Consider the following 15,528-nt stretch of genomic DNA (forward strand, 5'->3'; position numbering starts at 1 on the left):
TTAATATAATAAAGTTAAATAATTATTGCCATTAATTTTTTAACTACTAATGTTCATAAATTATATATATATATATATATATATAAATATAATTTCAGAGTGTTGAATTTTAAATGAGTTTATTTCTTAAATAATAATGTTTTAGGAGTTAATTTTCTTATTCATATTTTAATTTTATTTTTATAAATGATATTTTAGTTTCTATATAAATTTTTTTAATTAGTTCTTATAAATAAAAATAATTATATATAGGTTCCTATATAAAAATCTATTTTTAATTCTGTCTTTAACAGTATGGTACTTAATATATAAAAAGTAATTTTATAAGATATCAATTTGTAAATTTTGATATCTTATACACTTACCTCATAAAAGGTAATTTTTAAAATTATCTTTTAATTTATATATAATATTTTTTTTATAATTTAGTTTTTATAAATAAATAAATTTATATATCAAAATTATATATCAATCTCATTCTTTGTACAAAAGTTTACTTCTAATTTTGTCTTAGTCATTACATGACATTTCTTATCAATGTTAAGTGACACTTATCATCTTCAAAGAAACTTTATATTTTACTTCATACATTTACAATTAATGACATTTAGATTTATTTACAAACTAACGTCTCTTTACTTTAAACTCGTGTAAAAACTGTTTCTATAAAATTTTGTGTTTTGATTCATTTTTACATAAATATCACTTTTAATAGTTTATTTTAAATATCGCCATTTGTTTGCTCTATCATATTATTACAGTAATATTATCCTTTCTCTTGTCATTTTTATTTAATACTATTTTTTTAAAATAGTTAATATATGGTTATAAAAATAAATGAAAACAATGTAGGTTAAAGAGTCATTATGATTTTTTTACAAATGTTTCAAGAATACAAAGGAATTTATTTATTTATTACTTTGAACATAACTTAGGAAGACTTGTCTGAAATTTGAGATGTTGATATAAAAATGATAAGAGAAAGAATGATGATTATGATGTGATATAATTAAAAACATAAGTAATGATATTAGAAATGAAAATGTTAGAAAAATGCTCATGTAAACACGAATTAAAACATAAAGTTAGACATGAAAAAATACGAGGCTTATTTGAAGAATTTAAAATACTCTTTTAAGAACAATGAGAAAATTTCACTTGAAGCTTATATGAATTTGTCACCATAATAATAATGACGAAATTAAAGATAAATTTTTGTACAAGAATTGATATACAAATTGTTTTATCTATAAAAATTAAATTATAAAGAAGTATTGTATAAAGATTAAAAAAATATAAATAAAATCAGTCACATTAAATAATTATTTGTAGAGTTGTCAAAATGTTTAATTAGCCCAACCTTAACCCTAGTCCATGTGTGTTAGGGACAAAATGCTCAATAAATCAAAAGTCTTGTGAATTAAAAAATCACAGAATTAGGGTTAGAATCTAGCCCCAAGGGCTAAAAAAATTATAGCAATTACAAGTTTTCAACTCAAATTTCATCAACTGTATCATTTCTTTCTTTACGGCATACCATTAATTTATTCTGGGGGATCATTTTTCTATTGTCAACCATTAATTTGATAAAATGCCAACTACAATATAACAACTTTAAACAATTTTTTTAAGAAAATAATATATATATATATATATATAATTTATGCATTAATACAAATTTAATAAAAATATTAGAATAACTTAAAAGTAACATTTATGATACAATGAGATCTCCCTAAATTATAATAAAAGACATTTTTATAATAAAAAAATATATTATAATAAAAATAAATTATAAAATAATTAAATTAACAATAAAAAATATCTCATGTTTTTTAAGTATGGAATACGAGAGCAGACATTTAACTTAAAAGTTCATTATAATTTTGTATATATTATTTAGAAGAATTTATAATTAGATAATATTATCAAAATTTAATATAAATTTAATTTAAATTATTTTATACTTTTCATTCAATTTTCAATTATTATATTGATAAAAAATTCTAATTTATATTATAATTGATGTAAAAAAAATCAAAATTTTTAATGTTTATTTTTTAAAATAACTTGTCCAAAGCATGGTTAAGGACTAATTTTTTAAATAGGCAGTCTTTGCAAGAAGAAAAAAAAATCAAATTTCTTAAATTTTGTTAAATACTTGTTCAATAAAAATATAAATAAATTTTTAAAGTGTACTTAAAAGGCTCATAACTTGGTGACAGATTGGGATCAGTACTTGAGCTGTAGCTAAGAGAATCATCCGGATCTTGTGAATCTATGAATGTATCATTATGTGAAGACCCTTCATCTTTGATTATTACATGACTTGTTGTTTCCCAATTGCTGAAAAGTTCTCTCATACCAGACCAATATGGAACAATCCAGAGTTTTTTATAAAACTCCCTTTCAAGCTCAATGAAGATATCAATCCCACCTATGGTCCTCTTTATTATAATTTAGGAAGGATGATCAGCATGAGTATAAGAAAAATGCATATGGGTTTGCTCAAAGTATTTGAAAGTGCTGATAGTTTGACACTAGTTCCAACTAAACATTGGGAACACAATTTCATATCTCTACCTTTATTCATATATTATAGATTAAATAATTTAAAATTAAATTTATTTTTTAATTAATCTTAAAATAAGACTTAATAGATAATTTTAAGGTTAAATAAGACTGACTTTAATAGAGTTTTAACTCTTTTTAACAACTCTAGTTATTTGTCACTTAAGAAAGATAATTATTGTTGTTATATAATAAATGATAAAAATGAAAATAATTTTTTTTATATAAAGTACTGTATAGAGATTAAAGATCATTTATCCCTTTTTCTTAACATTAAATATTTATTTTTTAAGTTAATATTAATTTAAAATTTAAAATTTTCTTTTTTAATTTTAAAAATTTATATTTATTTAAATTTATTATTTTAATTTAATAATACTAAACAGAAATTCGTCAGTTTTTAAATTAAAACAAAATTGAAGAAACTTAGTTAAAACTAAAAGTAAACTGAAAAAGTTGAAGTAAGTAAAAATTTAAAGGAGTAAATTAAAAATTAAATGAAATTTAGAGTACTATAAAATATTAATTTACAAAAAAAGAAAACAAAAGAAAGAATGGCAGGATTCAAATAAGGACAGCAGTGGAACTGGCTCCTGAGTGACATAGGAGAGGGGGAAAGCAATTTGAAAAAAAAGGCATTGCATGCAGTGTAGGCGAAGCCGATGAGTTCAAAAGAGAGTTGCAGAAGCGAACTTCGCATTGCGATTCGCCAACTCAGCGATCGATGCCTCTACACTGCTTCTAAATGGTATCACATACATAAACCCTAATTCAAAAAATCGGGGCTTTTCCATCTGAACTCAAAGTTTGAATTTTGAAGTTTCCTTTTGCTTTTCTATGCCATTTCCGCAAATGGGTCGTTCGATTCTTACGAAAATATGGTTTCAGGGCAGCAGAACAGTTGGTGGGTATTGAGCAGGACCCTGCAAAGTTCACTCCTTCGAACACCAGATTCCAGCGTGGGAGTTCAAGCATTCGCCGCAAGTACGGAACTCATGAGATTACGGCGACGCCAATTGCTGGTGTTTCTTATGTTGCCACTCCTATGATGGAGGAGGATGAACTTGTAGATGGTGATTTTTACCTTCTGGCTAAGTCCTACTTTGATTGCCGTGAGTATAAGAGAGCTGCCCATGTTCTTCGCGATCAAACTGGAAGAAAATCGGTGTTTTTGCGCTGTTATGCTTTATATCTGGTCAGTTTTATGCTCCCAGATTTGGATTGAATGTGCATTTTGATTAGTGGGATTTTATGTGTTACTCTGGTAGTTCAACTTGGGCTTTTGAGTTTGATGCATTCAGGAGTTGAATGTTCGTTTCCCCATCATTGGTGTGTAGTATTACGTAGAAATATAGAGAATTTGATTCTTTATCCATTTGGGGGTGTGTCTGTTGCTAATGGGTCATTGTTGATGGTTGTAATTCGATTACTGCACATTAATGGAGACAAATGGTTTATGTGAAGTTAGTGGAAGGATAAACACATGACATTGTACATGTTTTTCAGTTCAATTTCATTGCCAAGTCTATTTCGATTGGAGAATTTGTGTTATCTTCTAAATAGATTGCTATTAATAGGTGGCACGGGTTACTTTGAACCTGAGATTGGTCTGGTATATTTATTATGATAATTTTGTTAGATTCTCTATGGAGTGGCTGGGGGGTATATACACTTGTAGTTGAAGCAAAACTCCAGCAATTGATTCTTTTGTTGAGGTTGGGGTGTTGCAAAGATATCTGAACATATAGCAACGCAGACCATAACATAGAGGGCAGTTTATGTTGTCTTTTCTATTTTTTGACATGGGCACAATGAAGTTTAATCAAGATCATCAGTTGACTGAGTAATTGTCTCTTCATTGTTTACCCCCTTTGAGTTTATGATGTCTCTCTCAGCAACATCTGTGTATAACACATTTGAATATTTGGTGCAATTAGCTTTGGTGCCTTAAATTTTAGGGAAGGACATGCCTGAAGTCAAAATTCTAATTGTAACTAATTAATCATCTTTGGTTGATGACCTTTTAAATTTGATAATTTGAGTAGGAGAGTAAATTAAATTGCATGTGTTATTCATGTAGAAGAATGAATATTCTTCCACCAAACGGTGTCTTTCATGAATAAAACTCTGAACGTTGGGGTAAATAAAATGTGCATTTAAAAATTACTCTTGTTAAAGATCAACAGATTTATGTGAAAAGCAAACATCAAAAAGTAAAAGAAAAAACTGAAATTGATAGAGAGTAGAGACCTTAAAAATAATGCTGCAAATTAAAGCATGAAGCGCCTATTAAATTTGAACCCTTGTTGTTTGGACTTTGGAATAGAAAAATTGTAATGTTATTTCCTGATATATGAATCTAGATGCTAAAATCAGTGACTTCTAATTGTTACTTATCTGTTGTTTCCGTAATGTGCTTTCTGTTTTCCGAAATGTCATGCCTATCTTTTAGCAATGTTACCTAATACATTTTTCTAAGAGAACTTTTCTTGCCAATTGCTACTACTTTAGTCAATTCGCACACACACAGTGTGTGTATTTGATCGTATTATATGCTGCTGGATCACCTGTTACTTTTCCCTTTAGTGAAACCAAAATAATAATAATACATTGCACATTGTTACATGTTACTAGCACAAGCAACTGATTATCTAATGCAGTGCATTTATATTCTTGTAGAGTTGTAGTAATATCAATTTCAAAAGGGTGATATATATATATACTTTTACTTATTTTTTAATTTGACATTATCTCTGTAACTGATTTTTTTTCTCATTCTTTCTACAGGCTGGAGAAAAGCGAAAAGAGGAAGAGATAATAGAACTTGAGGGGCCTCTAGGTAAGAGTGATGCTGTCAATCATGAATTAGTTTCTTTGGAGAGGGAATTGTCAACACTTCGCAAGAATGGCACAATTGATCCTTTTGGTTTGTACCTATTTGGTCTTGTGCTCAAACAGAAAGGCAGTGAGAATCTTGCACGTACAGTTCTTGTAGAATCTGTGAATAGTTACCCTTGGAACTGGAATGCCTGGACTGAACTGCAATCCTTGTGCACTACAGTTGATATCCTGAGTAGTCTTAATCTCAATAGTCATTGGATGAAGGACTTTTTCCTTGCCAGAGCTTACCAAGAACTAAGGATGCATAATGAGTCTCTGTCAAAATATGAGTATCTACTAGGAACCTTTGGTTATAGTAATTACATACAGGCACAAATTGCAAAAGCCCAGTACAGTTTGAGGGAATTTGACCAAGTTGAAGCAATATTTGAAGAACTGCTGAGAAATGATCCTTACAGAGTTGAAGACATGGATATGTACTCCAATGTGCTTTATGCTAAGGAGTGCTTTTCTGCTTTGAGTTATCTTGCCCATAGAGTATTCATGACTGATAAATACAGACCTGAATCTTGTTGTATCATTGGGAATTATTACAGTTTAAAGGGGCAGCATGAAAAGTCAGTTGTGTACTTTAGGAGAGCCCTTAAATTGAACAAAAATTATTTATCTGCTTGGACACTTATGGGTCATGAGTTTGTTGAGATGAAAAACACTCCTGCTGCTGTGGATGCCTATCGTCGGGCTGTAGATATAGACCCATGTGATTATCGTGCTTGGTATGGACTAGGACAGGCTTATGAGATGATGGGTATGCCTTTCTATGCGCTTCATTACTTCAAAAAATCCGTTTTCCTGCAGCCAAATGACTCGCGGTTGTGGATTGCGATGGGTCAGTGTTATGAAACTGATCAACTTCGCATGCTTGATGAAGCAATAAAGTGTTACAGAAGGGCAGCAAATTGTAATGACAGGGAAGCAATTGCACTTCACCAGCTAGCAAAGCTGCACTCAGAGCTGGGGCGCCCTGAAGAAGCTGCATTTTACTACAAAAAGGATTTAGAGAGGATGGAATGTGAAGAGAGGGAAGGACCTAGCATGGTTGAGGCTTTGCTCTTTCTTGCAAAATATTACAAAGAACAGAAAAGATTTGAAGAAGCAGAGGTTTACTGCACACGTCTTCTAGATTATACTGGCCCGGTGAGTCTAAATATTCAACTAAAATTTCAATTTGAACCAACTTAGTCTTACCAAATCATTTAATGATTTAAAATCATTCTTACAGGAAAGAGAAACAGCAAAAAGTTTACTTAGAGGAATGCGATCAACACAATCTAGTTTCCCTCCCATGGATGTTGAGCACTTTCCTCCCTAATCTCTCTTGATGAAACACTGGTGTTCTGTGCTACATTGATCAGTTTTGCTATAGAGACATCAAAACTGATAGAAAACAAGGAAATGATAAGTTTTACATTCTTGTACTTCAATGCTGCAAAATGTGTAACATCTCCAAAAATTTCAATTTTTGTAGTTATGTTATTTTGGAAAATTAGATTTCTTATAATTATATAGTGAACACGCAAAATATGAATTTATGCTCTACTTTCTCATTAAGATCAATTATCAATTAGTAAAAATTCAAATAGGCGTATTATTGCGCATCCATGGAAAATGACAAGGTATTGCTAGTGGATCCATGATCGCACACGAGCATTGATTAATATTGATGTATAATGCATATGTAGTACATGAGCACTGATTGACCTTGATGTAAGGTGTACAATGATAGCATGTGAGCATTGGTTGACTTAGATGCAAGGTGTGTGTTGATAACAAGCCAACATTAACTAGCATTGATGTACAATACTTTTTATGGTGGTGGAATATCGGTGTAGACAATGAAAACAAAAAAAAATATTATTAGAGTTAGTTGAACTTGAAATAAAATATTTTGAAATAAGTCTTACGTTGCCTAAGTTTGTAAAAGAAAAGGGAGACTAAGGATATATATTGATTCTAGGTTTTTTGTTTTAAGTTACACTACTTAAAAGCACTTTAGGTTCGTATTTAAATTTCTTTGTACTCTTAGTTTAAAGTGAGGTGTAGATCAAGTAGTTATTTTTGAGAATGAATATGATAAGACTTAATTAAGTATTTGTTTTTTACAAAAGTTGTACAATTTGAAGTTAGTCTCTTTAAATTTTTTTTGTTCGATATATCTCTTACTTTTTTACAAGTTATTGTTTTTATTCTTTAATTTACAAAGTCTATTGAGATGTTATTAAGTGTTAATTTTTTATTGGATTACATCAGATAAAGGACTAAAAATAATAGTTTGTGAAAATGTAAATACTATATTATAACAAAATATTTTATAGGAATTAAGTCTAAATTATGAAACTTGTGTAGAATTAAATACTTAATTAAACCATGTAATAATGAAGTATCAAAATTGAAAAGCAAAGTCATCAGCATGTATGGTAGAAAAATATCTGAATATTGAACAAATTGACTTATATTTGAAAATATGCGTACATGAAAGGGTTTGATCGAGTAATAGGAAACAAAAGTGAAAGAATTAAAAAACAGGAGGAAAAATTTAACTAAAAGGCTGTCATTTAAAAAAAGAAAAAGAAAAACTGATAACCTAAAAAAAATACCTACTCAAACGACACTTAGTCTCAATATAGTCATATCCAAGCATACCCTTTTTCATTCAAATAATTTTGGTAAGTAGACAGACTAATCTAATTTGCACCTGTGCCGTGTGGGGTACAACTCACAAGGAAATATCCACACTTCAAATAGTAATCGTATAGCTATAGATAAAAGTAGTTTAAGTTTTTTAATTTAAAAATATATTATAACATGATAATTTTATCCTAATTTAATATCATTAAATCTAACTCCATTATCAATATTTACCTTTTTTTAGTTTTCATTTACGTTTCTATCAACTCTATTTATCAAGGACAAAAGAAACTAAAAACATAAATATTTCATGAAAATTATAAAGTATCTTGTAAAAAACAAGTAAAAACTTCTAACAGAACACATTATAAAAAGGACTAAAACATAATTTATTTTCTACTATTAACAAAAATTTTCTTGACGTCTTTAATAATTAAATACTTACCTCCAAACCATGCATCCACAAACACTAAATCTTGGATGGAAATGTTTCAGAAGTCAGAATCGACCAATATTTGAAAGAACAACGAGCAAAGACCTTTCTAGTTTTCCCTTCCAAGATGTTGTTCAAGCTGAGATCTCCAGTAGGGTCTTCCGAAATTGGGTAATTGGAGAAAGCCTTTTCAAACATTGAGCTAAACACCTGCAATTAAGTATGTGAAAATATTAGCAATGTTCATACACCAGAGAACTACTATGAAGAAGCAAAATGATATCAACAACTTACACATTGTATGAATGCTACATTCTAATTTCTGGAGAAAAAATACAAAAGGGAAAAATAGTCTTAAGTTTGAGAATGAACTTAACTCAACCCTAAAAGTTTACTCATAAGTTGAGTATCACTTTATCTTTTATAATTTCTTCTAAGTTATATTTATATTCAACATGGATTTCAACATACCCTCTCATGTTTAAGATTGAATATCTAAAGCGTGAATATTATAAGACGGATTTCTTTTTAATTGCACTGAGAAAATCGCAAGCCTGCTAAATTGCGCTGGAATTTTCTCATTGATCACAATATCATTCCTCTAGGTGGAAACACCATTATAGTTGTTCTATCAAGGGATGAAGGCATATTTGCATAGTGTTTACAGCAACCTATTTAGAAATAGGTGATTTTTATATTGCATGTCCTTTTTCACACGAGAATAATCATAATAATAATAATAATAAATATTATATTAAATATGTATAATAAATAATTAAAATATATTATATAAATATTTTTAAATTTAATAAATTAGAAATAATATATATTATATTAAGTAACATGAAAATAAATTATAAAAAAATCATTTAAAAAATAAATGCATAATGTAAATAAAATTACTTGACATGATTAAAAAAAACTAATATAAAAACACTCTGGTTTAAAAAAACTCTTAACAATACTCATATTTAAGAATATTTTATAAATACTGTTATTCAAAAAATAATAATCATAATTTATATATAAAAGTTGAAATTAATGAATACATACTCAGCTCTTCTAGGCAATATGTTGATAATTTTTGTTTCCAAAACTACTACATAGTTTCAATTTTTAAAAATCATTCACCTTTTGTTTCCACGGACGAATCTACAGTCAGCGAGCCTAACAAAGAAAATTCTCCACTCTTAGAATCTACATGAGCCTATTCTATTCTCTAAGAACTATTTTAATTTTTTCAGTCAATAATAAATTCAATTCTAATTTGAATTTGATTTTTAACATAATAAAATATTCGTTATTAATAATGAAACATTTACTACTCAATGTATAGAAAACTTGTTAGTTACATTTGTTTACGTGATAAATTCCAGATCTAGAAAAACTTTCTAATCTTGTGGCAAATATCATCCACAGGAAGTAGTGAACAACTTCAAAAAGGATCCACTATGTATCTTAGCCATAGCCAAGTTTAGTTTAAAATAAATTTTACTGCATTATCCTTTGGTCTTTGCTTATCCAACATATTGCCCTATTTTGTGGGTTGCATCAAAATGACTTGACCCAGTTAAAAAATTGACACCAAAGTACCTACCTATGAACAACTTTTGGCAGCACTTGAGTTGGCAAGGTAAAACATAAAAAAATAAAATAAAACCTTAGCAATCTAAAGATACATGTGACTAATATAAAATACACTCTTAAAAGGAGAAGGAAAATAAAGCACAAGGAAAGCATCTTTGGGCAAAGGTCACAACACAAGTTCTTGAGCTAAGCCACCTTTGCTTTGTTGCAGCTTCAGACCTGCCTTTCACGCCTTATTTACTCACCTTTTCTCCACTTTGGCATTGCTGCACAGAGAAGAAAGAATTGATCCTTTCAACTAGTCCCTTTAGGCAAATAACCCATTCATTAAGTAACTATATCACATTGACACAAACCTGAGAAAAAGCCATTAAAGTTCTGCATTATTAAATTATGAGTTTTGCTAATCAGTACTTCAAAGTTTAAGAACACTAGTTAAGAAAACAATAATAATTTTTCAATTAAAAATTACATTTAGGATACATTGAAAATCCTAGTAAGAGTACATAAATAATATTTTTTCAATAAAAACTTTTCATTCTTAATTCCTTAATTAGTACTCTCAAGACGCTTTTTAGTATTGGCTATAAATTATTTAACATTTAGCATTCCATGTTTCATACCAAGTAAGTACATACAAAACTTTGAAGATAAAACTAATTACAACAACCTTCATACAAAAAGAATGGCCCAGCTTTATCAATCTGGAGTTTTTCGTCCATCCTTTTCTGCTTTCCCATATTAAGATTACAAAAGCTCATGCAACTTCTTCATCAAATTATTCCTTTCTTAAACCAAAGAAGCAATGAGGACTTCTAGTGTGTAGGAAAGTGAGACAAATGTCACTGTGTTTTCTTCTATCTTTTGCCTTCCTAAGTAGAATTTGGTTACTTCAGAATCGAATATTGGGTTACTTGTGGATAGCCACTTAAGATTTAGCTTCCTGTAGAGGATTGAAGGTGGTAGTGGAGTTTCATTAATTCTCATGATCTCATGCGCAAAAACGGTAAGGGATCAGCAAGTGCATTTATAGAAGTAGACTTTGAAAATCAACTAAACAGAACAAAACTGTCCCAAAGAACCTCAACCCCACTTGGAATCACAAACTGTTATTCCATTTAGATGCAACCAAACCTTACCATCACTAAACTGTTAAAGTCTCAGTCTACAACAAGAGGAGCCCTATACCCTACAAAAACTCTCTCTTCCTTCCCTATCTCAGAATCAGAAAAACTCCCACCTTCAACTTCACCAAAAGTACTAGAATCCACCACTTCTAATCTTCCTCATTGTTGAAGGCGTCCTGCTTTTGGCACCTCAAAAGCAATCACACAAGAGGCTGAGAATATAAACTCAGCTGCAGTGACAATTTTCCACCCTGCAGAAGCTCACTCTTGTGGCATTGATACTGTTTCACATAAGATCCAAAACAAGAAAGCATTGAGCCTGTGCTAGAGATAACACAACTCCACAAACACCAAGTTCACCAGCAGCGAATGATTTCAATAAAGAGAAGAGAAAGAGGTAATCCAGTCACAATGCAGAGAGTTAGCCCTCAAGTCCATCCTAGCAGTAATGATGAAGACTACGATGTGAGAGAGACCGATCCGCAGCTCGGGGGGCGATGGCCTAATGGTGGAAGAGGGTGGATCAGTGGTAGTGAAAGATTCACAAGCACATATGACCTTGTTGAGCAGATGTTCTATTTGTATGTTCGTGTAGTGAAGGCCAAAGATCTTCCCTCCAGCACTCTTACCTCAAGCTGTGATCCTTATGTGGAAGTGAAGCTAGGGAACTACAAAGGAAGAACAAAGCACATAGAGAAGAAAACCAACCCAGAGTGGAACCAAGTCTATGCTTTCTCCAAAGACAGAATTCAATCTTCTGTTTTGGAAGTTATTGTAAAAGACAAAGAAATGATGGGAAGAGATGATTATATTGGAAGAGTGATTTTTGACCTCAATGAGGTTCCAACAAGAGTTCCACCAGACAGTCCACTGGCTCCTCAATGGTATAGGCTCGAGGACCGGCGAGGCCAAGGGAGGGTAAGGGGTGATATCATGCTTGCAGTGTGGATGGGAACTCAAGCTGATGAAGCTTTCTCAGAGGCTTGGCATTCTGATGCTGCCACTGCGTATGGAGAGGGTGTTTTCAATGTGAGATCAAAGGTTTATGTGTCACCAAAACTGTGGTATCTCAGGGTAAGCGTCATTGAAGCACAAGATGTGATACCAAGAGATAGAAATCGCTTGCCAGCGGTTTTTGTCAAAGCTCAAATGGGGAGCCAAGTGTTGAGGACTAAGATATGTCCAAGTGGAACAACTACACCACTTTGGAATGAAGATTTAGTCTTTGTGGCAGCTGAACCATTTGAGGAGCAATTGATAATCACCGTTGAGGATCGCGTGCACCCTTCTAAAGATGAGGTGCTTGGGAAGACAATCTTACCATTAAGCCTCTTTGAGAAGAGGCTAGACCACAGGCCAGTTCATTCTCGCTGGTATAATCTTGAGAAATTTGGCTTTGGAATGCTAGAAGCTGATAGGAGGAATGAGCATAAATTTTCAAGCAGGATTCACCTGAGGATTTGCCTTGAGGGTGGATACCATGTCCTAGATGAGTCCACTTTGTACACAAGTGACCAAAGACCAACAACTAGACAACTTTGGAAGCAGCCTATTGGGGTACTTGAAGTAGGCATCTTAGGAGCACATGGACTTCTCCCAATGAAGATGAAGGATGGCCGTGGCAGCACAGATGCATATTGTGTTGCCAAGTATGGCCAAAAATGGGTCAGAACCAGAACAATTCTTGACACTTTTAGTCCCAAATGGAATGAGCAATATACATGGGAGGTTTACGATCCTTGCACTGTAATAACACTTGGAGTTTTTGACAACTGCCATTTAGGTGGAGGGGAAAAAGCAAATGGTGACCCTGCAACCAGGGATTCAAGAATTGGAAAGGTAAGGATTAGGCTCTCTACACTTGAAGCACATAGGATTTACACTCATTCCTACCCTCTTCTTGTTTTGCACCCACATGGTGTTAAGAAAATGGGTGAGCTTCAGCTAGCAGTGAGGTTCACAACCCTCTCATTGGCCAATATAATTTACATTTATAGCCAGCCCTTGCTACCCAAGATGCATTACATACGTCCTTTCATTGTTAACCACGTAGAAAACTTGAGGTACCAAGCCATGAACATTGTAGCTATGAGGCTTGGCAGGGCTGAACCTCCCCTCAGGAAGGAAGTAGTGGAGTACATGTTGGATGTTGATTCCCATATGTGGAGCATGAGAAGAAGCAAAGCCAACTTTTTTCGCATCATGTCTCTTTTCTCAGGCATCATCACAATGTGGCAATGGTTTGGCCTAGTTTGCCACTGGAAGAACCCAATCACATCAGTCCTAGTTCACATTCTGTTCCTGATACTGATTTGGTACCCAGAATTGATACTTCCAACTTTGTTTCTCTACATGTTCTTGATTGGCCTGTGGAACTACAGGTTCCGGCAGCGAAACCCGGCTCACATGGACACAAAACTCTCATGGGCAGAAGCAGTTCACCCTGATGAACTTGATGAAGAGTTTGACACATTCCCAACTTCAAGACCACATGATGTGGTGAGAATGAGGTATGACAGGCTTAGGAGTGTTGCAGGTAGGATTCAAACAGTTGTTGGGGACATTGCTACACAAGGAGAGAGACTTGAGTCTCTATTGAGTTGGAGAGACACAAGAGCAACAAGCCTCTTTGTAGTGTTCAGCTTTTGTTCTGCGGTGGTTCTCTATGCAACACCACCAAGAGTTGTGGCACTTGTAATGGGTTTGTATTATCTAAGGCATCCAAAATTTCGTAGCAAGATGCCTTCTGTACCAAGCAACTTCTTCAAAAGGCTACCAGCTAGGACAGATAGCATGTTGTGATTACATAGTTTCTTCTGACTTCATGTATGGATTTAATTAATTTCTTGTAGTGTTTTTTCTTTTTAACTTCAGATGACATTTCTGCTTTTCAATATCAATGTTCTCACAATGTTACTTGACATAAATGTAGACCCCAGATTAAGATTGTGCATCACTAGATTCACAGTTTGCCAGTTCTGTAAACTGGTCTAGTCTAGACAATATCAATTATAACCCAGCTATCTAATTTGGCAAATTGCCAGTTGTACGTTTGACATATGGTTAGAAGATACTAATTAAAACCATACCATCATTTTTTTTCAGGTCAAGCATTTGCTTTGCATAGACTGTGATAGCAGTACATATTTAAGAATCTTACTCTAGTCATCGCAGTGAGTAAATAGTCACTTTGTTTCCTAACTTCGTAATGTCTTCTGTTAAATCATTGCATAATTAAGCATCCATACCTCCTGGTCCTGTATATCTAAAATAAAATTTCCAATGTTGAACAAGAAAGGTAAGATTTTTGCTAAGTGTTCTCCTCTTCCTAAAATTCAAAATCTACATTACAAGAAATATGAAATTTTTAAGCTACTGTTTCCTTCCCTCTGTGCTGGTTCTCTCTAAGAAAAAGATTTGGCAAAATTTGAAGGGAGGTTAAATGTTTTAACTGATTTAATTATTTTAAAAATTTAATAATTAATAAAAAATGTTTCTAGACTTCTTCAACCTCGGAGATCCTCCCTCTGTTCATGATATTTTCGGGGCCATAATTGCGGCTGCTGTGCTTGAAAAATGAATTTCACTGAAAGCATGATTTTGCTTTGGAATTATAAAATGGACACTCAAATCTAAGTTTCTAATATTGGATGTTATAGAAAACTTTTCCTCATTCCCACACCCTCCTTAAACAAGTTGCCAAGAATCTTTTGGCTTCACGCCAAATCTAGCAACCGTGGATGCAAAATCTAACAATTACCCACTTGTTTCTTTGTTTTTTTTGTTTTTTATTTCATCCCTACGTAAAATAAATAAATTCACAATTTATTCTTTACATTAACAAATATTTTATATTAATCATTTCTATTAAAAACATGTTTACAACGTATGTAAAAAGAATTAAAAATATAAAAAAATTATATAAAAACTAAAACATAAATATCAACTATAAAAATTAATTTATAAATAAATTTCAAAAAATATATATTATAATAAATAATTTAAAAAAGATATAGACTTATTTAAAAAATAAACGAGATAGTACATAAAAGATTTACAAAACTTTAAAAGACTAAAATTTTATATTTTTAAGTAAATTTATATTTAACATAATTTTTATATTTTAAAAATAGAAAATACTTTTTTATAGGAATTTTTTTTAAATATTTTATAAAAATATCAATTATAAAAAATTTTAATACTAATATTTTATTTATTCAATTGAAGGTAAGATAAAAGATAAAAATAGAAAATAGAAAATGTTATTTTAACTCTTAAGAA

General features: G+C 31.5%; 2 protein-coding genes across 2 annotated transcripts; both read left to right on the top strand.

The window, feature by feature from the left end:
- The first annotated feature begins 3,172 nt into the window (after positions 1-3,172).
- LOC113855378 (anaphase-promoting complex subunit 8) lies at positions 3,173-7,018 on the top strand. The gene is made up of 4 exons (XM_027487000.1): positions 3,173-3,319; positions 3,460-3,766; positions 5,359-6,609; positions 6,695-7,018. The coding sequence occupies exons 1-4, from the start codon at positions 3,234-3,236 to the stop codon at positions 6,782-6,784; spliced, it is 1,734 nt and encodes a 577-aa protein (XP_027342801.1). The 5' UTR covers positions 3,173-3,233; the 3' UTR covers positions 6,785-7,018.
- Positions 7,019-11,601: 4,583 nt separating this feature from the next.
- Positions 11,602-14,049, top strand: LOC113856298 (FT-interacting protein 1-like). Its single transcript, XM_027488069.1, has one exon. The coding sequence runs from the start codon at positions 11,617-11,619 to the stop codon at positions 14,047-14,049; it is 2,433 nt and encodes an 810-aa protein (XP_027343870.1). The 5' UTR covers positions 11,602-11,616.
- Positions 14,050-15,528: the final 1,479 nt, after the last annotated feature.

The sequence above is a fragment of the Abrus precatorius genome, unplaced genomic scaffold, assembly GCF_003935025.1.
Source record: "Abrus precatorius isolate BTA unplaced genomic scaffold, Abrus_2018 Scaffold11, whole genome shotgun sequence".
In the NCBI taxonomy this organism is placed as follows: Eukaryota; Viridiplantae; Streptophyta; class Magnoliopsida; order Fabales; family Fabaceae; genus Abrus; species Abrus precatorius.